Raw genomic sequence first — 23,706 nt, forward strand, 5'->3', positions numbered from 1 at the left:
GTACAAACATGTATGATGCAGAGGTCACTGTTTCATTCGAAGACGAAATTCTCTTAAGTTGAGATTAACTTCAAGACTAACAATTATATTATTTTTCAGACACTCGGACCAGAATGTTGCACATGACATGTGAGAAGAAATAGTACTGTTCGTCAAGACTTTTTTTCCTGCTGACAGATAAAAACAAAACAGAATGTGAAATATTTCACCATGAACAAAATGTAGAGAATGAAGTACATACTCCGAAAACGAGGACAATTATTATGTGTAGCAATATGTCTAAACATACACATCAAACGTAAGATGTCATGTACATTATCCAAGTTGGGTTATAATTTTGAGTACACATTTTCGAGCAAATGAATAATACTGGTACGCAAGGAATACAATAATACAATTATTGTAATGTTTCTTTTCTTCCTGATTCCAGGAAAGCCTATACAGTTTCTTGGAAAAGTTCTCATTTTTCAGTCATTAGGAGTTTAGAAAATAGTTCCTCCGTATTTTGCAAAACGAATTAAAATATTCTTGAGGGAATTATTCGAGGTAAGAAACATAAAATGACCATGCAACAGGTGCTAATCCATTCGGATGGAGTTTTTTACAATCACAAACAACTTCTCTATTTTCAGTATCAATCAGGCGCTGATCATGTATTCAAAGGGAACAGATGCAACTGGTTTGTATTCTAGCAAAAAAGTCGAATGCTGTGGTAATTGCATTTTCCATAACTGATTATCTTGAAGGTTGTAATGCTTATACCGAGAACAGCTCTGCGTAGAAAAATCACCATAAGGAACAGTCAATGTACCTACTATAAAAGAAAGCGTTTGAATGAAAAGCTACACATCAGTAGCAACAAAAGATGCGGGCTGTACAATCAAGTATGTTATCATAATAACTTATTTTGCACGGAACACTAATATTATTCGTAGTCAAGGGATTGTTACTTTTTCTGACAGCTACAAGAGATCGACAATATTTCTCTCGTGTTTGCGCGTGGAGATAGTGCCCTGTATTGATATTTCGGCTTTATAGTCTCCAGACATACTCTAAGAGACCAAAAAACTTTGTGTGTAACGTAGGCGTTGTTACAAATAGTAGGTGACCACTGATAACGCCGTAATAATGCAAAAGTTAACTATGTACAAAACGAACTCTGTCAGTAATTCGACAAGATGTGAAGAATAATCCAGTGCGTATGAGCGTAATGCTCAGGTTTTCAGTAATCATACCAAATACACTTAAAATACAGAATTCTGTCATTAAGTAAACGACAGAAACTGTTATGGGGAAGTACCATGTAGTACCGCAAGGATTTTATTGGCAAAATTTTTGGGGACGTTTGTTTAAGTATTACAGATGCCGCTGGTAGCTGGCGAGTATGGTGTGTTGTCATTTCGGTTATAGCAACAGATTAGTTTAACTGTTAAGAGACGGGCCAGGCGCAGTCGGCGAAACCTGCCACGGCAGTTGTAACCCACGGTTCTTACAGTACAGGCAGGTGAATTTGTCCAGCAGGAGGCTTCAGTCGTGTTGCACAGAGCGTAATTAGGAACGGCGCATTGGCATAATAGGCGCGCAGCTGTCCAGCATAAACGGTCATCATTTTGGAAGCAGCTTCATTCGCAGACTAACAACTCTGCTAGGACGGAACACCAGAAGCAGTCACGAGTTCGTGTCTCCGGCACGATAACGGTTTCCTGCTCTTTCCGGACTTAACATCTTGGGGCAGCAAGCCATCCCAGGCTTATTCCATCAACACGCCAGACACTTGTCCAGGAGGCACTAAGTCGTATCTCGTACACGGCGGCCGTCTTCCGCCGTCACTGCGTGCGCACCGTGCTACGGAGTCCGGGTCACATGCTCAACACAATTGTCAGCAAAGCAGGGCGCACACGTTGCAGTCAGCTGGCTGGATGCTACTCCTCTTATCGACATCCAACTGCCCCCCCCCCCCCCCCGCCTCTCCCCCACCCACCCTTCCGATGGAGTGAAGTCGTGGTCGCTACCACGCACCGATGCAGCACAGATGTACTGACAAAATATTTTAATTTTTGACAGGCAAGTCTCTTTGAGTCTACTACGGCCTGCTATCTCGCCTCAACGCTCGACGACTTGCTATCCTGTATCGTAGCCATCCATCCACCCAGAGGTCGGCTGTATAGCATATGCCGTAAGGTTTTTTAGACACATATGTGTAGTCATCGTTTTAGGTCAACACGTGGTAACCTACGAGGAATTACAAAGGGGGCAAGATACGCACGTGCCAGTATATCGGAGATTGATAACCAATTTCGGTTTTCAGACTCAACATTGTCTTGGGTGAATATTCGGTATCTCGCAGCCCATTTTTCCAGTTGTATAAACTGCCTCCGAGAAAGACCACAAAGAACAGGCGAAAAGTCACCTTCGCAGGGCCGAACGGGGTGACTGAAGGTCTATTATGAGGCAGAATGCAGTCTATTTGGATGTGGAACGTCAGAAGACCCATTTTTTACCAGGAATGTAGGTAGCGGGAAAGAAAAACACGCTCCTGGACATTCAGTCCAGTTTCTGCTATGGACGTAATGGAAGATGTAATACTACACGAATGACCCAAATGTAATCCAGTCATTCTAGGGATCCTGTTAATGAATGGAGCAACCCAGAACGGAATTCCTGAATTCATCGACTCTCTCATAGCTCACTCCCAGAAAAGACACTACACCGTTTAGCCGCTTCCCACGACAATATGATGTCAGGGTCCTCCTCAAAGTGTGACACTAAACATCAGTTCTACTTTCCATTTTATATGCCGTTTCGTAACGATCCGCTTTGAGCCATAATTTAGTGTGGCTTCACACTTACTCAAAGCTTTGATATGATACAGAAAGCACGATTATTTGTGTTATTGCGTAGCTCCTTGACGGGAGGAATTTATATTCATTGCGTTTCCGTAATGCTTGTCGTGTGTAAAATGTTAAACCACCGCGATCGACTGGGCTGAACGACAGTGGTGGGGAGTCGGTCTGTGCACCGAAGGTGTCGAGATCGTGGTGCCGTCTAGTAGCGATGCTAGGAATCTGCGACCCGCATGTTCCGAGTTAAAAAGCAGAGCAAATACATGGAGAGATGAGCGATCTAATACCTTCATCATCTTGAAAGCCACAGTTGTCTTCAATGTGTAAATGAACCTTAGTAAGATTAATCGTCAGTTGTATGTATTTAGTTAATCACTCATTTTCCTTTTTCGGTGCTACTCTGAGACAATTGGAGACGTCTATTAGTTGTTCGTAGGTGAGGAGAGCTGTAGCTAAACTACGATGGGCGGCAGTAACGAACGATTTCTGTATTTACGATTGTTGTACAGCCGCTAAAGGGTAATGTAGTATATTGTTTCTGTTATATTTACGATAACTAATCTCAACCAGGGAGAAGCATACAATGGATCTCGAGTGTTGGTCAATATTGTTGAGAAATGGATAGTCAGTAACGTACGCCTGAGTAGTGTACAATATTTTTTGTTTTACACGGTACCAAAATATTGGCGGACGAAGTGATGGCGTTTCGTGATGAGGTGCGCTAAATTACTATTCCAAAATAGAGAAACAATAAAGAAAGAAGTAAAAGAGCTGTTTGTCGTTTTCTAAAATTAAAAACCTGTATCTTATCCTTTCTTAGTCTGGGAACTATTTAAAAAGATAATTCTCTCCCTGATCCAAATTCAGAGAGGAAAGAGTCAGAATACTTCATAGAAAGTCTTGCCACACTACAAAAACGCAGTCAGATATCAATTTCACTCTCAAGGCAGCGAGGATGAAATTATAATGTGATACAATTACACCAGGAAGCCAAAGAGTTTGTTTGGAGTAGTCCAAGCAAAGAACAGTAACAGTATTGTCGAGAAAGAAGGAAATAATTCACGGTCACTTTTTAATATAACGAGAGTATTTCAAGTTCTCTTTTATTAAGTGAACTTTGGCGTCACCTTTGGCGTGGTACGATATTTATATTTGTCACTCACATTCTTTTGGTACAATATTGCAAATATTGCTTCTAAGATCTGGAAATTCTATTGCTTTCAATAATTATACGTACAATTGTAATATACTGGTGTTCAGAAGCAGTCAAACTCAAGGTTGTCTACACGAAATTGCTAAAAACTAGCTCGGTTGCTGCTGTTTATAAAATAAACACGATCAAAGACAAAGTTTAGGTAACTACGTTCGTCGCCGACTCATGAATTTGATAGCAGCCTTGTTACCCCATCGAAACCTGGCATTGTAATCGTCGGGCTAAATCTGGACGTTGCAGTATGTTATTCTTAATATCCAACTCAAACGCATTCGTTTCAATAACACATTTTTTAGGCCTGACAGTGAAGCAGCGTCAGGTTCAGGTATACATACAGACTTCAAAAGCAGACGATGATGAGATAGAGTTAATAAGTGATCTGAAAAGTTACCTCTGTATGTAAACAAAGATGATACTCTATTGATCAAGCAAAGCTGAAGTGTTACAGTAAGTGAAGGAAGAGAAGGAAGAGTTATGGGAAAATACGGGTTCGGTAGTAGATATAAGATAGAAGAAAAAGTCTTTGAACTCTGCAATACATTTCAGTATCTATTACCAAATAAAGAAGAGGGAGGGACGCTAGGCAGCTGTATGCAGACTTTGGAAGACATCTACTTGATTACATCATGCTGAGACAGAGATTCCAAACTCAGGTAATAGATTGTAAGGTGTACCCAAGAGCGGATATAGACTCAGATTACATCATTTTAATGGTGAAGGACAGTAGCATGAAGTTTAAGAAAATTGTCGGGAAGAATCAGTGAGCAAAAAGTAGAATACTGAATTATACAAAGTTGATGATTTGTGGTAGTTCTCCGAGGCTGTAGAGACTGCGAAAACTACTATCCCACTAGGCTGTTTGGTTGAGTTAGAATGGAAATCTCTAAAGAGGGATATCACAAAAGTTAGACTGACAAACATAAGAGTAGGAAAAGTAATTGTGAAGAAAATATAGGCATGATAAGAAATACATAATTATTCCAAGAAACAAGCTATTACAAAAATATTCAAGTTGCGAAAAGACTACAGCAGTGTGAGTCACACGAAATAATTCAAATCGGAAGTGCCAGGAAACAAATGCAAAATTGTTGCAGCCAAAAAATGTGAAGAGTTTGGGACCAAATGGCCATTAGAAAAGTGAAATTAATTTTCGAGAAATTAAAATCAAATTCGATGTTAAACGCGTAGAAGAGAGGTGTTACGAGGAAAGAGTACTTTCAGAGACTCTACACGAATGAGGAACTGTTTGGTGACTTGATAGAAGGAGAATTTAGTGTCAAGTTGGAAGACATAGGAGACAGGAATAGAGAGTTTGTGACTGTGGACGTCTTGCAACCTAACAAAGTATAATTTATGTGCATGTTCTTTCTGGTTTGCCGGAATTCGTTGAGGAAGTGGCAATCGAACGATTATTTGCGTTAGTGTGCACCACCTATGAGACTGATGATGTGTCACTGGACTTCCACACAATTCTGAAGACGGGAGGAACAGATACAGGCATACTCAACTTGACAACTCATGATTCAAGTAGGTCACCAGTAAAGTATTCAAAATAATGGAAAATAAAGTTAGGCATTCGTTAGATCAACGTTTTTAGACTGTGTTCCTAGGTGACCGTCAAGGACGCCGCAAAAATTGCTTGCTTTTTTTCATAACAAGCAAGGAAATAACTTACAGAAAAAATAAAAATTGATATCTTAAAGACAATCTAATTGGTTTCAATAAAACTTTTAAATGATATTTTCAAATGAACATAAGATTAAATATCAAAGCGAACTGTGAATGCTCGATATTGTGCCACGTCGGCAGAAGAATAAGAAATCTTGCCAGAGCCAGTATCTATTTTTAACGCTGAAAGAAAAATTTTAATGAATGCGAATATCAGAAATCTGGTGCAATTTAAAAGATGAATATCGTCAACGGTCTAATCAGGCCATGGTGGTAATTTACAAATTCGCAGCTACATGTAAGTGAGGAATATGCTGCAAAGCAAATGTTTTGACAATCGGAACAGCCTTGGTTCCATTTTGACTTGAGAATTCATTTTCGATGCATAAAGTCTAATATAAGGCACATCTGTGAAAATAAGGACCAGTCATACTCAGCTCATTAAGATTCAAAAGTCCTGTTCACATTTTTTAAAATTAAAGTTACGTGAAGAAGTGTCGAAGGAAATGAATTTTAAATGAAATAATTACAATTTTTGTTGAAAATTATTCTAACATGAATGCTGCCTGAATAAGATACTGTAGAAACAATCCAGAGATTCCGCGAAAGAAATGAACATCAAAAAGAGTTGCTAGAAAAAGTGGATATTAGAAAAGGCTTTCCACATCTGGAAAAGAAACCCTGCGTTATTTGGTGATCAGCTTAGCTTTACTGAATTAAATGCTCCAGAAGGTACTTGATAAAAAAAAACTGACATTAGCTATCTACATAGCATTTGTTTTCATGAAAGCGTTCCACAACGAAAATTGACGCACGTCAGAAAATGCGTATACACGTTTGGGAAAGTCGGGCAATATAGCATATGTTCAATAAACAAGAAGCAGCAATAAGGACATGTGATCATGAACAAAGTGCTGTTCAACTTACATATCGAAGAAGCATTGAAGGAAATGGAAGAAGGATTCACGTGTGTAAATGAAATTCGTAGAGATGGGACATCAATGACAAGATTCACTGATGATGATACTATCCTCTCTGAAGGTGAAGAAGGGTTACAGGAACTGCTGAATGAAAATGTCTACTGAGCGAAGAATATGGACTGAGAGTAAACCACAAAAGATGTTAGCAGAAACTAGTGATGAACTTCATAACAAAACTGAGGACCACACATTAGGCGAAGTGAAGCAATTTTCTTGGCTTCGAAGCAAAATAAAACATGACGTACGAATCAAGGATGAGCAAACAAGCAGACCAGCACAAGCAAGGAAAGCGTCCTTCGCGAAAAGACCTGCACTAGTATCAAACATAGGTCATAAATAGTGAAATACACTTGTTAGACGTACACAGAATTGCGTAGAATTGAACCGTGGTCTACGATAATCTAAGCATTTGAGTCGTGATGTTAGAGAAGGATAGTGAAAACGGAATGAGCTGACAAAACTAGAATCGGTGAAGAAAGGGTCCTTGGAAAACACAATCTACAATAACGTCCACGGCGATATGTTTTTTCTGAAATCGGGGAGTAACGTCCTTGGTATTAGAGGGACCATGAATGGCCAAACTTATGGGTAAGGCAGAGACTTCAGAATATTCTACAAATAATGAAGGACGTATATGCTACTTTCAGATGTCAAAGTTGGCGTGAAGAGGCCCATCAAACCATTAAGAAGGCCATGAGTGTCTCTTTTAAGCTGATTGCGAATGTGGTTACAGAATTAGTTGCTAGTGACGATTTCGCAACAGAATCACCCAAAGAATGACTCAAGAGATCATGCTACATGAGAAGATATTTGGATCCTCCTCAGAGAATATAACATCGTAGCAGCTGCTCGGTGTCGCTGAGAAAGTTCTCCTGAGTCTCAACAACAATGAATATTTTGGCATGGTCCTACTGGATACATGTGGATTCTTTGACAGAGGCAATGCGGTCCTGCTTGTCAGAAACGTCAGGTCAAACCGCGTGGCTGCTTGCTAGGTATTCTTGGTGGACATGCATTTTCTTCGTAACGGCCACAGGTCTCAATACCACGAAGAAAGTGCCTCAGTGGTCTGTGTCCGTTCGTGTATCGCACGGTGCCGTGTCGACCGTCGAGGAGTGGCCGCAATTACACGTAAGTTAACGATACAGTTTTGATCACCAGAAGACCCTTGACGAAGGCGATCCAATGAGTACATAACTCCGGTGAGGATCTTAAAAACTGAGCAGATCAATGAGGCATGCGCTATAATGGCTCCACAGGGTAAATCGTTCTCAGTCAGAAGTCTTACCATTCTTCTGTTGTTATGACCACAGCTGTCGATAAATGCAAACCACTATTTTTTAAGCACAAAAATAGATCCTGCTCCTTTTGGTATGAGAGGTCGCTCATGAATTGTCAGCGACAAGGGTCCGACTGAGTCACTTCGAAGCTTCATATTCACGCTGATTTTAGGCTGAGTCATTTTAAAGTATCAGCTTATTAAAATAAAACGAACACGTTAGATTATTAAAATTATATTACTAGTTGTGGAAAGAGGCTTGATTGGAAGTGGAGGATCTTTGGTAGGATGTTCAAACAACAATTATTTTATAGTGCACAAGAGTTAAGCAGACCGAGTATGTAATTCTGAAATAAAGATATGATGTATGGATTTAGAAATTACACAGTGTAGACATTGCTATGGAGCTGTTCAAGGTTACGCGAAGGTTCCCGCTATTACACTCACTCGATGTCGTCATATCAAAAATGTAGGTGGTACTGAGAACGACGAAGAGCGACATATACTACTGAAATAGAAAGTGTATTTGTCACGCTCTCTAAGGTATCTGAACAAGAAGGCTTGAACATCCAGTGGCTATCTTCAACTAATTTGGCGGCTGCAATATGTTCCAGAATACTGAAACAAACGCTTTCAAATATGAATTGGTTTTCAATTACCTAACTCATTATATAGAAAGTGTAACACAACACTTTAAAATAAATACAAACAGTTCAGTATCACGCTATTGTACAGCTAGAGACACCACAAAACAAAATAATTCACATAGAGTGAAACCATTACTCAGGCAGTTCAAGTCGTCATTTCTATAGTGAGAAAGTTTTAATTCGTCCATAAATTTGAATTATTTTATAATAATCTTTTGTGAGTACGGTGGACCACGAAAAGAACGCATCCAATTAAAATATTGTGCTTATTTGGAGATACTGTCAAATTTGTGCAAGGAGGAATCAGAACATTGTTGAAGAAATTTTGTTTCTGTGCTGCTGTTTGAAAATGTTTTTCAATTCACCTTCAGTTATTTGGTTTGGCATAAGAAAGCTTTACTTTAGCATAAAAATCTCTGCAAATATCATGCATCTTTTATCTGTAAAACTTAATTGAAATGCATATGAATGACGTCGCGTTTTTCCTTTCAGTTACCATTATCTACATGTGTCACGATGTTTCTTTTAAACAGTGAGAGAAAGCAGTTAGTACAGGACTGATGTTTGTACAAGAAACCTGATTTCAGTGAATAACGCCAGACATATGTAAATATGTTTCTGGTAAAAGTCTGTTATCGAAATTCAAAAGTTACAGCGTCACGTTACAGCGACGAACTGTAGGAGTTTTGTTACCCCATGTGTAATCAGCGTGATTCAGGAACCCGCATGTTGATTTACTCGGTGTGCAGAATTACAGAGGGCAGGAAGTAAATTTCAATAGGATGCGTGGAGAGAGTACTAGACATGTGACAGTCTAACACTACGTCAAATTACGTACTGAAAACATTTAATATCGAAGTGCTTTACTGACCAGAAATACGGATACTACAGTATGGGTGAGTGAGCGATTGGGTCCATCCTCATATTACTGTACGATAGGCCACGTTTACAGCTTTTACATTAGTTCTGTTTTATAGTTACAAAAAGGAGACAAAACGTATGTAATTTAATGTTTAATCCGTAAAGTGGTAGTTAGAGACGCAAAAGTGTTAAGACTATTGGAACACTTTACGTAAGCAGAGGTTGCTACAGATGGTTTGGGTAGAGGTGTGAAAATTCCATCAGCACAAATAAGGTGAAGTGGAATTAGGAGTGTGATTTTCAGTATCTACAAAGTTAAAAAGATGCACCGCATTGCTTGGATTGTTATTTTGTTCAACGTGTTGTATTCTGTAGTATAATCGGCAGCCAAAAACGAAACGTGCGTATTTGCTTCAAAACTTTATCCATTGCTCAAATGGTAGTAGGTTTGAAGGAAAAATGTATGACAGAGGTACGTACAGAGATTCGTACCGTAAATAAAGCTTATCGATTTTTACTCAATTATATGCGGAAACCCAATACCTGAGTTCAATACGCAACTATTTCGGCATAAATTTCAATTGCTCAACGTGTGAAAGAAGTGCGGTACATGTACGTGTTCTGTCGCTTCTATATCATGCAGTCTACGTGCTGCTACGGGTACACACACAAAATACAAATATGCACTGTGCTATGTAGAATAAAAAGCTAAAGAAAAATGGAATATCTGCGATGACACCTCACTTAGTGTTAATTACACGTTATAAAGTTCTGTCGTTATACAGAAATAAATCTTTCGATCCGCGGAGGGAGCAAGCTGGCTCTGATATACTTTGCAGAAAATGAGGATCCAAAATACAGTTTAACAACAATATAAAACAAGATACCATTACTAGAAAGAAAGTTCTTGAAAAGTTCAGCAAACGAAATGGCACATATTTTCTGATGGTTCATACTAATTTTTTATTTCCTCTTTATGTGTAGCAAGATTGACATCAGCATTTGATATCCACTGTAGACAGAGTCCCTTCTTCTTTCCTCTGCAACACGGTCTTAAATTTTTCTTAATTAAAAACTAAATTTTTAGAAACTATGTATTTTATTTAATGAAATCACAGAGTTCTTGACAATAGAATATATTGAGATACCAAATCGCTAATTTTTTGTTATATTTTTTCAGAAGATGTGCTAATTTTCAACTCAATATTTATCATCCAGTGAGAGTTTCAGCTCACGTGCCGTGTAAACATCGTACAGTGGGACAAAAGTATTTCATTTGACACCACTGTCAACACGTCCGTAATGGAGTGTTCGTTGAATATGTAATTTTTTGAACAATATCGAAGGATAGGATACGATTCTACAGTCCTAGGTCATAAACAATAGTCCACCAGCAATGAATATCAAAAGCGGGATATTAGTACTAGCTCAATGAGCTAATGTGTATACTAACGTGAGCCATTACGACCGACCTCTACAAAGGACACTTGACGGATGTACAGGAGTGAGTTTAGTTAGAGAAGGAAGGATGTTTTCAACAAAGTGTAAGACGATATCTCCAACTTATCACGTCTTGATTTCAGTCACACAGATGTTATAAAAGCAATGTTCAAGCGACATTCGATTACCTGATATGTGAAGTGCTGTCTTTGGAAGCATAATCACGGATAAAATTTATGCGAACTGAAAACTAACGCTACATTATCACAGGAACCAAAGCATGTGACAACCAACACATGAGAGTTTTATTTTTGTCAAATTACAGATTGTCAAGTACCTCATCATCGTTCTTCACCTATCAAGATCTTACACAAAGATTAAAACTCAGTTCTGTAACTTTCCTACACATTGCATTCTCAGTTTCCTTAGACTATACAAGCTAGTGAAGGTGTTCCGCCTACTTTCTTGTTTTCTGTTATTTTCCCATACGTAGCTCCTGCAAACTTTTTCCCTTTAGTACAGTGTCATTCACGTTAGATTTCACTAACTGTAATTGAGTTGTACAGCAAAGTTTTCAACAAATATCGAAGCAGAAGTTATAAATTTCACTGTTATTAACTGGTGAGTACTTAAGAAATAGACGATGAATATATTCCAAGTTTATATATAAGAAGCGTTCTCACGTCTGCAGATTTGTTAACTGCAAGCCGAACCACAAGGAATAAAGTTTCTTGCAGCAAGTGTATGTTTCACAAATAGACAAAAATTTGCGATTTACAACGGTGGGAAAATTTCCAGTGATAGCGTGTGCTGCCTGGGTGTGTGCACCATACGATTTGGACTAGTTTATATATTACAGACTTCAAATGACATCTTGGTCACGATGAATCAACAGCCTGAATGAGCTGATACATCTGAGATGTTTTGGCCCACATTTCGGCCATACCGGTGGGCATGTCACAGATAAATGCACATCTGTAATATTTCACAAATATTCTCAGAAGAGTTTTTGCACTGGTAAACACTCAGTCTTCACTTGACACTTCATCAGTTGATTGACTTAAGTTCCTGGATCTTTTGGCGCAAGTTAGTGACCAAGTTTCTTATATCAGCGTCCACTTCCCATCAAGACTGCAACAGCATCACAACGTACTGGGTCTAAGCTACAGCAGGTACAACATGTGAACAGGAACTAAGGTGGCCCATGTAAATTTGGTGATCATTTCAAACGGTCTCGCTATAACGAAGAGCATTGCTCAAGTCAGAATGGACACATGTATCTGCCACTGCATAGAAATTAGCAGTGAGATAATACAGCATCAAGGTTGGAGGAATGATGTTGAGTCAGTGGAGGTATGTTTCACTGATACAATTTTTCGACCAATGTCTCTAGCAGTCACTGCGTAGCTCCCAAAATATGGAGGAGTTGCTTGTAGGACTCCAGTGGTGCTGATGATGTAATGCACTTAAAAAAGTGGAGGCACACAGAAACTTGGTAATTATTTACAAGTTGGATATAACTCTACACAAGGACGTCCTGGACCTGCTGAAGTCGCTGTCACCATTGTCAACAGCACCATTACAAAAGACACTTTCTTGTTGGCGGCTGTTGGCATGGCTGGTGGCTAGTGACTGGAGATGACACACACAAGTAACATACAAAGGTTACAGTGGATTACACGAAAGACAAATGGCCAGAACACAGAGCTAACCAAATCGATGGTAACAGTCGTTAAACGGCTGATGTCGTAACACCGTCGTCACTTCGAGCACTGTTGCCGAAAGTGGAAAGCCGACGCATCCTGGGAATGGTGTTGGCCACGGAAGCGGCGTCGAATGGCCGGAAGACAACGGTGGTGGTGGTTGCGAAGCGGTGCACTGCGGGGAACCGCTGCGAGCTGCGTCAGACGGCCGACGTGGCAACACTGGTAGCACTCGCGGCGCTGTTGCCGTAGTTGGAGAAGCGGCGGCCAGTGGCAGGCAGCAGCCTGACGGAGACGGTGGCGTCGTGCGGCCGGAAGACGACGGAGGCGGAGGTGCGGCGTCGCGACGACGGCTGCGTGAGCGTCTCGGTGACGGTGGAGGTGGTGTCGTAGCGGATGCGCCGTCCTTCGCGGCCGGCCTGCCGTGGGAAGCACACCGACAGCCAGCGCAGCGGCGGCAGCTTCCTGCGGGCACAGAGCACCAGGTGACGGGTCAGCGATGGGCAGTAAAATTGTTTTACAGATTAAATTGCATCATATTCGTTATCAGCTGTACTGTCTTCATCACGTAACGACACTACTGACCACTAAAATTGCTACACGACGAAGATGACGTGCTACAGGCGCGAAATTTAACCGTAAGAAAATTATGCTGTGATATTCAAATGATTAGCTTTTCCGAGCATTCACACAAGGTTGGCGCCGGTGGCGACACCTACAACGTGCTGACATGAGGAAAGATTCCAACCGACTTCTCTTACACAAACAACAGTTGACCGGCGTTGCCTGGTGAAATGTTGTTGTGATGCCTCGTGTAAGGAGGAGAAATGCGTACCATCACGTGTCCGACTTTGATAAAGTTCAGATTGTAGCCAATCGCGATTGTGGGTTATCGTATCGCGGCATTGCTGCTCGCGTTGGCCGAAATCCAATGACTGTAAGCAGTATATGGAATCGGTGGGTTCAGGAGGGTAATACGGAACGCCGAGGTGGATCCCAATGGCCTCGTATCACTAGCAGTCGAGATGACAGACATCTTATCTGCATGGCTGTAACGGATCGTGCAGCCACGTCTCGACTACTGAGTCAACAGATGGGGACGTTTGCAAGACGACAAGCATCTGCACAAACAGTTAGACGACGTTTGCAGCAGTGGCCGAAATCCAATGACTGTAAGCAGTATATGGAATCGGTGGGTTCAGGAGGGTAATACGGAACGCCGAGGTGGATCCCAATGGCCTCGTATCACTAGCAGTCGAGATGACAGACATCTTATCTGCATGGCTGTAACGGATCGTGCAGCCACGTCTCGACTACTGAGTCAACAGATGGGGACGTTTGCAAGACGACAAGCATCTGCACAAACAGTTAGACGACGTTTGCAGCAGCATGGACTTTCAGCTAGAAGACGATGACTGTGGTTACCCTTGACGCTGCATCACAGACAGGAGCGCCTGCGAAGGTGTACTCAACGACGAACCTGGGTGCACGAATGGCAAAACGTAATTTTTTTCGGATGAATCCAGGATCTGGTTACAGCATCATTCGATCCCTGCGAAACCCTACATTTCGGCAGGATAATGCACGACCACATGTTGCAGGTCTTGTACGGGCCTTTCTGGATACAGAAAATGTCGACTGCTGCCCTGGCCAGCACATTCTCCAGATCTCTCACCAACTGAAAACGTCTGGTCAATGGTGGCCGAGCAACTGGCTCGTCACAATTCGCCAGTCACTACTTTTGATGAACTGTGGTATCGTGGTGAAGCTGCCTGGGCAACTGTACCTGCACACGCCATTCAAGCTCTGTTTGACTCAATGCCCAGATGTATCAAGGCCGTTATAAGGGCCAAAGGTGGTTGTTCTGGGTGCTAATTTCTCGGGATCTCTGCACCCAAATTGCGTGAAAATGTAATCACATGTCAGTTCTATTATGATATATTTGTGCAATGAATACCCGTTTATCATCTGCATTTCTTCTTGGTGTAGCAATTTTAATGGCCAGTAGTGTAACTCTGTCCAAACAGGTCTCAGTGATATCGACCGACTACCGAGTGATCCTCAATCGCTTTCCCGGCGGTTGTCAGTTTTCGTGCTCGGTGCCTTTGTCATCCAGTCCTTAGTACTACTACCTCTTGATTGCCAGGTGGTGGGTTCGAGTCCCAGGTAGATTGTAGATTTGCTTTGAACACTAAATAAGTGTTTTCGCTGTCTTAAACATCTCATTTCGTCATCATCATAAAGACTTTCAATCCACTGAAGTGCCATTAAATAGAAAAAATATACCGAGCAGCTGAAGGACTCCAGACGATTCTCTAAGACAACATTGCCATATAATTTTTTTTTTTACATTTTCAAGACAGTAATTACGACCTTAGATGATTTTCAAGTGGTTAAAATCGCTGAAGACACATTTGTTGTCAACACATAAAATGATTAAAAAGGATGTAACCTGATACCACCATTCGTCACATACGCCATCAGTATCTAAAGGAATTAAATCTCATCAAAATCGATTTATACTTATTCTAAATACTTGTAAAGTGAATTTTTAATTACTTGAAAATGATCCAAACGTAAATATAGGAGTCAGAAAGTAGTAATAAATAGTACAGTCAATTGCGAATACGATGTCTTTTAAAAATTTCCATGTCACTACAACCCGAAAACAGATAGAGTTGTGTTTTATTTATTTATTTACTAGCCGACTTGACAGACGTTGTTCCGTCCAAATTTAAAAAAAATATAGTTTGTGATCAATTTGTGGATTTGCGAAAAGCTACTGGAAATCTATAAACAAAGAAAACAATGAGAAAAGACTGTTTTTGAATGATAATCGCATCTATTAATGGTTGTGGCCATTTTACATATTTTCAACCTATTTAATTTTCTGATGTAAGCAATCAAGACAAAATACTAGTCAGTCGCTCAAACAACATGAGTCGCTTTGCAGCGCTTTAGGTGCTGCAGAGATGGTGAACGGATATCATGTGACCGTAGATCGTTAACGAAATTAATGGCAGACAAGCAGTATGTTTTTGAGCTTATACCAGTCGCTTGTAAACTACACTGATTAGCCACAATGTTATAACCACCTGCTCAAAATACTGTTGGTCCACTTTTGGAATGTAATACAGCTGCGAATATGCGTGACTTGGATTCAACTAGTCCTTTATTGGTATCAGCAAGTTTGCGGTTCCAAATTTCTTCGGACAAATTATGCATACATTTGCCGTAAATTACGAGCAGATGGTTTGCGGACGCGGAGCTGCCCCCAGATAGTGTGTCAGATGTGTTCTGAGTCAGGTCAGACCAATTTGGTGACCTAAACATTAACGTGAGTTCACTGTCACGCTACTCAGACCACTGCACCACGATGAAGAATACTTTTAATAGTGAATTGTTTGTAAGTTTTTCACAATAAAGCCTCGAACCCCGAGAAAAAACGGTGGTAGCAAAGTTCTAGACATAATAAGTAAGGAGGTGTGCTGTGCTTGGCAAATTGTTAAGTTACCTTATTGATTATTGAATTCCCTGTGGTGTCTTTATTAGAGGTACTAGCAGACCAGCGTTTATCAGAATTTTGTACCCTAAGAAGGAATAAATCAACAGTACGTGTTACACTCCAACTCAAGCCCGCTTCACCACACGCCGCCTTACTACATGCTAAGATGCATATGAGCGAAGTCAAATAGCAAAGAAGGAGGCCCCATGAACCATGGACCTTGCCGTTGGTGGGGAGGCTTGCGTGCCTCAGCGATACAGATGGCCGTACTGTAGGTGCAACCACAACGGAGGGGTATCTGTTGAGAGGCCAGACAAACATGTGGTTCCTGAAGAGGGGCAGCAGCCTTTTCAGTAGTTGCAGGGGCAACAGTCTGGTTGATTGATCTGGCCTTGTAACATTAACCAAAACGGCCTTGCTGTGCTGGTACTGCGAACGGCTGAAAGCAAGGGGAAACTACTGCCGTAATTTTTCCCGAGGACATGCAGCTTTACTGTATGATTAAATGATGATGGCGTCCTCTTGGGTAAAATATTCCGGAGGTAAAATAGTCCCCCATTCGGATCTCCGGGCGGGGACTACTCAAGAGGACGTCGTTATCAGGAGAAAGAAAACTGGCATTCTACGGATCGGAGCGTGGAATGTCAGATCCCTTAATCGGGCAGGTAGGTTAGAAAATTTAAAAAGGGAAATGGATAGGTTAAAGTTAGATATAGTGGGAATTAGTGAAGTTCGGTGGCAGGAGGAGCAAGACTTTTGGTCAGGTGGTTACAGGGTTATAAATACAAAATCAAATAGGGGTAATGCAGGAGTAGGTTTAATAATGAATAAAAAAATAGGAGTGCGGGTTAGCTACTACAAACAGCATAGTGAACGCATTATTGTGGCCAAGATAGACACAAAGCCCATGCCTACTACAGTAGTACAAGTTTATATGCCAACTAGCTCTGCAGATGATGAAGAAATTGATGAAATGTATGACGAGATAAAAGAAATTATTCAGGTAGTGAAGGGAGACGAAAATTTAATAGTCATGGGTGACTGGAATTCGTCAGTAGGAAAAGGGAGAGAACGAAACATAGTAGGTGAATATGGATTGGGGGGAAGAAATGAAAGAGGAAGCCGCCTTGTAGAATTTTGCACAGAGCATAACTTAATCATAGCTAACACTTGGTTCAAGAATCATAAAAGAAGGTTGTATACCTGGAAGAATCCTGGAGATACTAATAGGTATCAGATAGATTATATAATGGTAAGACAGAGATTTAGGAACCAGATTTTAAATTGTAGGACATTTCCAGGGGCAGATGTGGATTCTGACCACAATCTATTGGTTATGAACTGCAGATTGAAACTGAAGAAACTGCAAAAAGGCGGGAATTTAAGGAGATGGGACCTGGATAAACTGAAAGAACCAGAGGTTGTAGAGAGTTTCAGGGAGAGCATAAGGGAACAATTGACAGGAATGGGGGAAAGAAATACAGTAGAAGAAGAATGGGTAGCTCTGAGGGATGAAGTAGTGAAGGCAGCAGAGGATCAAGTAGGTAAAAAGACGAGGGCTAATAGAAATCCTTGGGTAACAGAAGAAATATTGAATTTAATTGATGAAAGGAGAAAATATAAAAATGCAGTAAATGAAGCAGGCAAAAGGGAATACAAACGTCTCAAAAATGAGATCGACAGAAAGTGCAAAATGGCTAAGCAGGGATGGCTAGAGGACAAATGTAAGGATGTAGAGGCTTGTCTCACTAGGGGTAAGATAGATACTGCCTACAGGAAAATTAAAGAGACCTTTGGAGAGAAGAGAACCACTTGTATGAATATCAAGAGCTCAGATGGCAACCCAGTTCTAAGCAAAGAAGGGAAGGCAGAAAGGTGGAAGGAGTATATAGAGGGTTTATACAAGGGCAATGTACTTGAGGACAGTATTATGGAAATGGAAGAGGATGTAGATGAAGATGAAATGGGAGATAAGATACTGCGTGAAGAGTTTGACAGAGCACTGAAAGACCTGAGTCGAAACAAGGCCCCGGGAGTAGACAACATTCCATTAGAACTACTGATGGCCTTGGGAGAGCCAGTCATGACAAAACTCTACCATCTGGTGAGCAAGATGTATGAGACAGGCGAAATACCCACAGACTTCAAGAAGAATATAATAATTCCAATACCAAAGAAAGCAGGTGTTGACAGATGTGAAAATTACCGAACTATCAGTTTAATAAGTCACAGCTGCAAAATACTAACGCGAATTCTTTACAGACGAATGGAAAAACTGGTAGAAGCGGACCTCGGGGAAGATCAGTTTGGATTCCATAGAAATGTTGGAACACGTGAGGCAATACTAACCTTACGACTTATCTTAGAAGAAAGATTAAGAAAAGGCAAACCTACGTTTCTAGCATTTGACAATGTTAACTGGAACACTCTCTTTCAAATTCTGAATGTGGCAGGTATAAAATACAGGGAGCGAAAGGCTATTTACAATTTGTACAGAAATCAGATGGCAGTTATAAGAGTCGAGGGGCATGAAAGGGAAGCAGTGGTTGGGAAAGGAGTGAGACAGGGTTGTAGCCTCTCCCCGATGTTATTCAATCTGTATATTGAGCAAGCAGTAAAGGAAACAAAAGAAAAATTCGGAGTAGGTATTAAAATTCATGGAGAAGAAGTAAAAACTTTGAGGTTCGCCGATGACATTGTAATTCTGTCAGAGACAGCAAAGGACTTGGAAGAGCAGTTGAACGGAATGGACAGTGTCTTGAAAGGAGGATATAAGATGAACATCAACAAAAGCAAAACGAGGATAATAGAATGTAGTCAAATTAAATCGGGTGATGCTGAGGGAATTAGATTAGGAAATGAGACACTGAAAGTAGTAAAGGAGTTTTGCTATTTGGGGAGTAAAATAACTGATGGTGGTCGAAGTAGAGAGGATATAAAATGTAGACTGGCAATGGCAAGGAAATCGTTTCTGAACAAGAGAAATTTGTTAACATCGAGTATAGATTTAAGTGTCAGGAAGTTGTTTCTGAAAATATTTCTATGGAGTGTAGCCATGTATGGAAGTGAAACATGGACGATAAGTAGTTTGGACAAGAAGAGAATAGAAGCTTTCGAAATGTGGTGCTACAGAAGAATGCTGAAGATAAGGTGGGTAGATCACGTAACTAATGAGGAGGTATTGAGTAGGATTGGGGAGAAGAGAAGTTTGTGGCACAACTTGACTAGAAGAAGGGATCGATTGGTATTACATGTTCTGAGGCATCAAGGGATCACCAATTTAGCATTGGAGGGCAGCGTGGAGGGTAAAAATCGTAGAGGGAGACCGAGAGATGAATACACTAAACAGATTGAGAAGGATGTAGGTTGCAGTAGGTACTGGGAGATGAAGAAGCTTGCACAGGATAGAGTAGCATGGAGAGCTGCATCAAACCAGTCTCAGGACTGAAGACCACAACAACAACAACAACAAATATTCCTACAGAATACAGGTCTCGTTGCAGCTAACACTGTGGTGTATTTAATTCTTTGTATTAGTTTTATGTCCATGTCTGCATAACTGAAAGAATCTTAGTTTTTTGGCTCCCACAGAAGGGAGAAGCGACCTTCCGAAACCGTACCCAGACAACCGCCGAATGAGAAATTTTTTCAAAATTTCTGCTCTGGACTTTCTGGTCAAGACTTCTACTCTTACAACGGACGAACACATTTAGACAAATGAGAAAACACCTAATTTTGTGACATGTTCGCCGCTTTTACACAATCAGCTGATCTCGCCTTATGAGATTTTGCGCCAGGAAATGCAAGTAAATTAAGGAGGCATGTTACGAATACAGGTTACAAAGCTGGTTAGTAATAGTGCACCTAGATAAAGCATCTCAGAGGTTGACGTAATGTGAGCAATTCAGTCAGTCATTTAGGAAGCTATTTCAATTTTCTAGGATTGTTCATAAACATTGTGTAATCGCAAATTTTGTAGAAGGAAATGATTCATATAAGTAAATTTGTTAATTGTTAAAAAATATAAATACTCATCTATACATTGACTCAAATAAACATAAACATTGTATTTTATACACGACTTCCCATTTCTTGCAGCTGCCATTCGCGGTCACGTTTGTAGTTTAATCGTTGTTGCCCTATGCACCTACAGTGCTCTCAACTAACTACATTTAATGAAATCAAAACAAAAAAAAAAGGAATAGATGGTTCAGTGCATGTGTATCGGACTGTAGGGAAAAAAGTTTGGGATTCGATCCCCCATCGGTCTCAAGATTTTTCTGTCAGTTACCGAGCATTCTCATCCCTGCTAATGAACTGCTTAAGAATTCTCCCTACATCATAGGTTCCCTGTGCAACAGGCGTTGTAAATAATTTCACAAGTATGATGGAGGAAAGCACATAAGTTCTCCAATTCTATAACGTCTTGTTTAACATTTATGATAAAACCTTTCAGCATGCAAGTATTGCATTGTTGACGCCCAAAGTTATATTGGTAACTTGGTCCCTCATGTTATTAAATTGAAAATATAATCAATCCTCTGATGACAGAAACATAATATGCTGTTAGAATATTAAATTACTATAACAAAAAAAATTTAAGGTTCCTTATCCAACAGGAAGAGTGTAAAACGGTCGGAAAAATAACGAGGTAGCCTATTATTGACGAGTGCTTGCAAGTGGCAGTGCTCGATTCAGATGAAAGGAAGTATTTGGAAATTTATTTAACTGAAGCCGTTGCAAGTTTCAAAAGCCTGATTGGAATTGCTTCATTCACGTTCTGCGGATCGGGTGAAGTCGATCGGCCGTTAAGCAAAGTTTGGTGGCTGCCAACGGTCTGTAAATCCAAATCGGCAGTAGGCAGCGCAAACAATTAAACTCACCGAATCGAAGTTGATTTAAATTAAAGTCTCTTACATCGAATATCCCTTTCGGTGAAGAGTATTTGTGTGCCTCACACGTAATAAAACCGATACGGAAATACAAAATGTCAAATCGATTACGCAAATAGAAGTCAGTTTTGTAGAAGCACAGCGTGAAATTGCTCTCAGAGACAGAAAAGAAAAGCAATAAAGGATAGCCGATAACCTTATCGCAAGATAGTGATTGCACAAAATGTGCAAGATGGCGAAGTGGTTAAGACATAGCTCTCATTCTCCGGGAAAAGCGTATGAAATAATTCCCAGCCACTTTAACTTGAATATTTCGCGGATTTACTGCAGGGATCTACACTAGAAGACTCCATGACACGCCCTACTTCAAATGGTCTAATGCTCGGCCTCTGATGACATCGAAGCTGATAGGCTGTTAGACACTAATTGTTGTTACTTCATTGCACAAACTGAAATAAGTGGTCCACACTTAGGGGTTAAATTTCTCTTGTAAGACTCAGACAAAAAGGTATTCCAACGTGCGTCCTCAAATCATAATAGGTTTTGAATTCAGCCAAGGAGGTAGGGCACAATAGTGAGTGTTTCGTATACAATTTCACACAGCCGATTCTTCATATCGTTCATTCATGGTAAAATGAACAGCGAATATTACACAGAGATCATACAACAATTTGTAAAGACAATATCTGAAGACTAGCAACGGTACACATGGTTTCAATGAGTGAATGCTACACCTCATGTAATCTACAACAATCTACAACACTGTTACTTTCTTGAATTAATGTTTTTATCGTGAAGTAACTTCGAAGCAACTGCAGTCCTCTTGGTATATTGAAGCACCTCCATCTCGCTTCTGCTTATAGAGAAACTTTAAGGATGCTGGTTACAAACCGCATCCTCTGGCTGTTAGTGAATTTGAGCGAAACTACACCTCGACTATCAGATAACAACATCTATCTGTCAGATAATTTCAACATCTTCTCTTTTTGTCTTCGAAACGACGCGGAGGATATTTTCCCAGTAGTCTCATAGAATATCCCCAGCCTCGTAGATTCTACAAATCAATTTGAAAAGTCGTTTGGTAGCCATTCCCTCCAATGATCTTTGAAATTCAGAAGGAATGTTGTCGATATCTTCGGGCTTGCTTAATCTCAAGTTTTACAAAGCTCTATTGATCTCGGACTCCAATACTGAAATCCCGATATCTTTATTATCGACTCCGATCTCTTCAGTCATGTCAGCAAACAGTTCTTCCCCCTTGTAGAGGCCTACAGTGAACTCATTTCACCCATCCGCTCTCTCCTCTGCCTTTAAAAATGGAATTCCTCATTAAGAAAACCTGTAATACTCCACCTATTATATGATCCATCCGAGAAGATTATGTAATGAAAATAGGGAAACATCGTATTGGTATCTGAAAATAGTCCTAATATGATTCTTGATATTTTGATAACATTTGGTTTGAAGATAATGTATGTTCCGTAATAATTTTTTTTATTGTGAGACGAGTTTTTAGTTTACCATTTTGTAACATGGTGTTTTCCATATTATGCGTGCTTCCAGAGTAACTTCATCTGTCGTCTATCCACAAACTCCATTACGTTAGTTTGCGTGAACGTTTATCTACACCTATTTAAAATGGTTCGGTCGACTGGAAATGCCACCAATTGGGAAATAGGCGCTGTTGTTCGTTTCTTATATGAAGAGACGTGGAAGCTGCTGAAATCCCTCCCCAGATTAGAAAAGCGAATGGAGAAAATGCAATGAGCGCTTGAATGCTTTGAAAATGGTGTAGAGCATTTAAATGTGGCCGGTCAAATGTGCATGATGATCAACAAAGAGGGAGACCGTCCGACATTAATGACACTGCAGGGAGTCGTTACAATCGAAAAGATAGAAATCACACGATATCATCATTAGCTCGCGCCTTTGCTCACGTTTCAAGAGGTGTTCTGTGTGAGTCTGCGAAAGGATCGCTACATTATCGCAAGTTGTGGGGATACTGAGTTACAGAAAGTTGAATGAGTTGCACAAAACTAAAATGACTTTCCTCTAGAGGTACTGTGTCGAAGGGAACACGTCTCTCGGAGTGGCCGCGCGGTTAGAGGCCCCATGTCACGGATTGCGAGGCCCCTCCCGCCGGAGGTTCGAGTCCTCCCTCGGGTATGGGCATGTGTGTTGTTCTTGGCATAAGTTAGATTAAATAGTGTGTAAGTCTAGGGACCAATGACCTCCGTAGTTTGGTCCCTTAGGAATTCACACACATTAAACATTTTTTGATTTTTTGAAGGGGACACAGCTTTACACTACGTTGTCCTGTTAAACAAGAATCAAAACAAAATTCCTTGAAATGGAGGAGTTGAGAATCCCCCAAGAAAGTGAAGCTCCAGCAAACAATATCAATCGAAAAAAATCAGGTACACTGGGTTTAGGGATAGTTGGGGTGTTCTGATAGTCGACAGTCCGGCCTCAGAGTAACACCGTCATTGCACACTTGTTACATGAATTTATAGAAACTGCAGGGTGCAGTCCAAAGCAAAAGGCATGTCGCGCTAAACAGAAAGATCATTTTGCAGCATGACAGTGACCGTCCCCATGTGGCTCATCACATTCAAGATCTCATCACCTTGTATGGTTGGAGAGAATGTGATCTCTCTCTGTTAGAGCCTGACCTA

The 23,706-nt window shown here is 40.5% G+C and overlaps 1 protein-coding gene across 1 annotated transcript in view; it reads right to left on the reverse strand.

Moving 5' to 3' along the window:
- Window positions 1-12,250: 12,250 nt before the first annotated feature.
- LOC124805646 (cardioacceleratory peptide receptor-like) overlaps window positions 12,251-23,706 on the reverse strand; it is a 366,009-nt gene continuing 354,553 nt past the window's right edge. Inside the window, exons 8-9 of the mRNA XM_047266212.1 lie at window positions 12,975-13,099; window positions 12,251-12,396 (exon numbers count right to left, since the gene is read on the reverse strand). Coding sequence (XP_047122168.1) covers window positions 12,251-12,396; window positions 12,975-13,099 — 271 coding nt within the window. The remainder of the gene's footprint in view (window positions 12,397-12,974; window positions 13,100-23,706) is intronic.

Source organism: Schistocerca piceifrons, chromosome 7 (genome assembly GCF_021461385.2).
Source record: "Schistocerca piceifrons isolate TAMUIC-IGC-003096 chromosome 7, iqSchPice1.1, whole genome shotgun sequence".
Classification (NCBI taxonomy): domain Eukaryota; kingdom Metazoa; phylum Arthropoda; class Insecta; order Orthoptera; family Acrididae; genus Schistocerca; species Schistocerca piceifrons.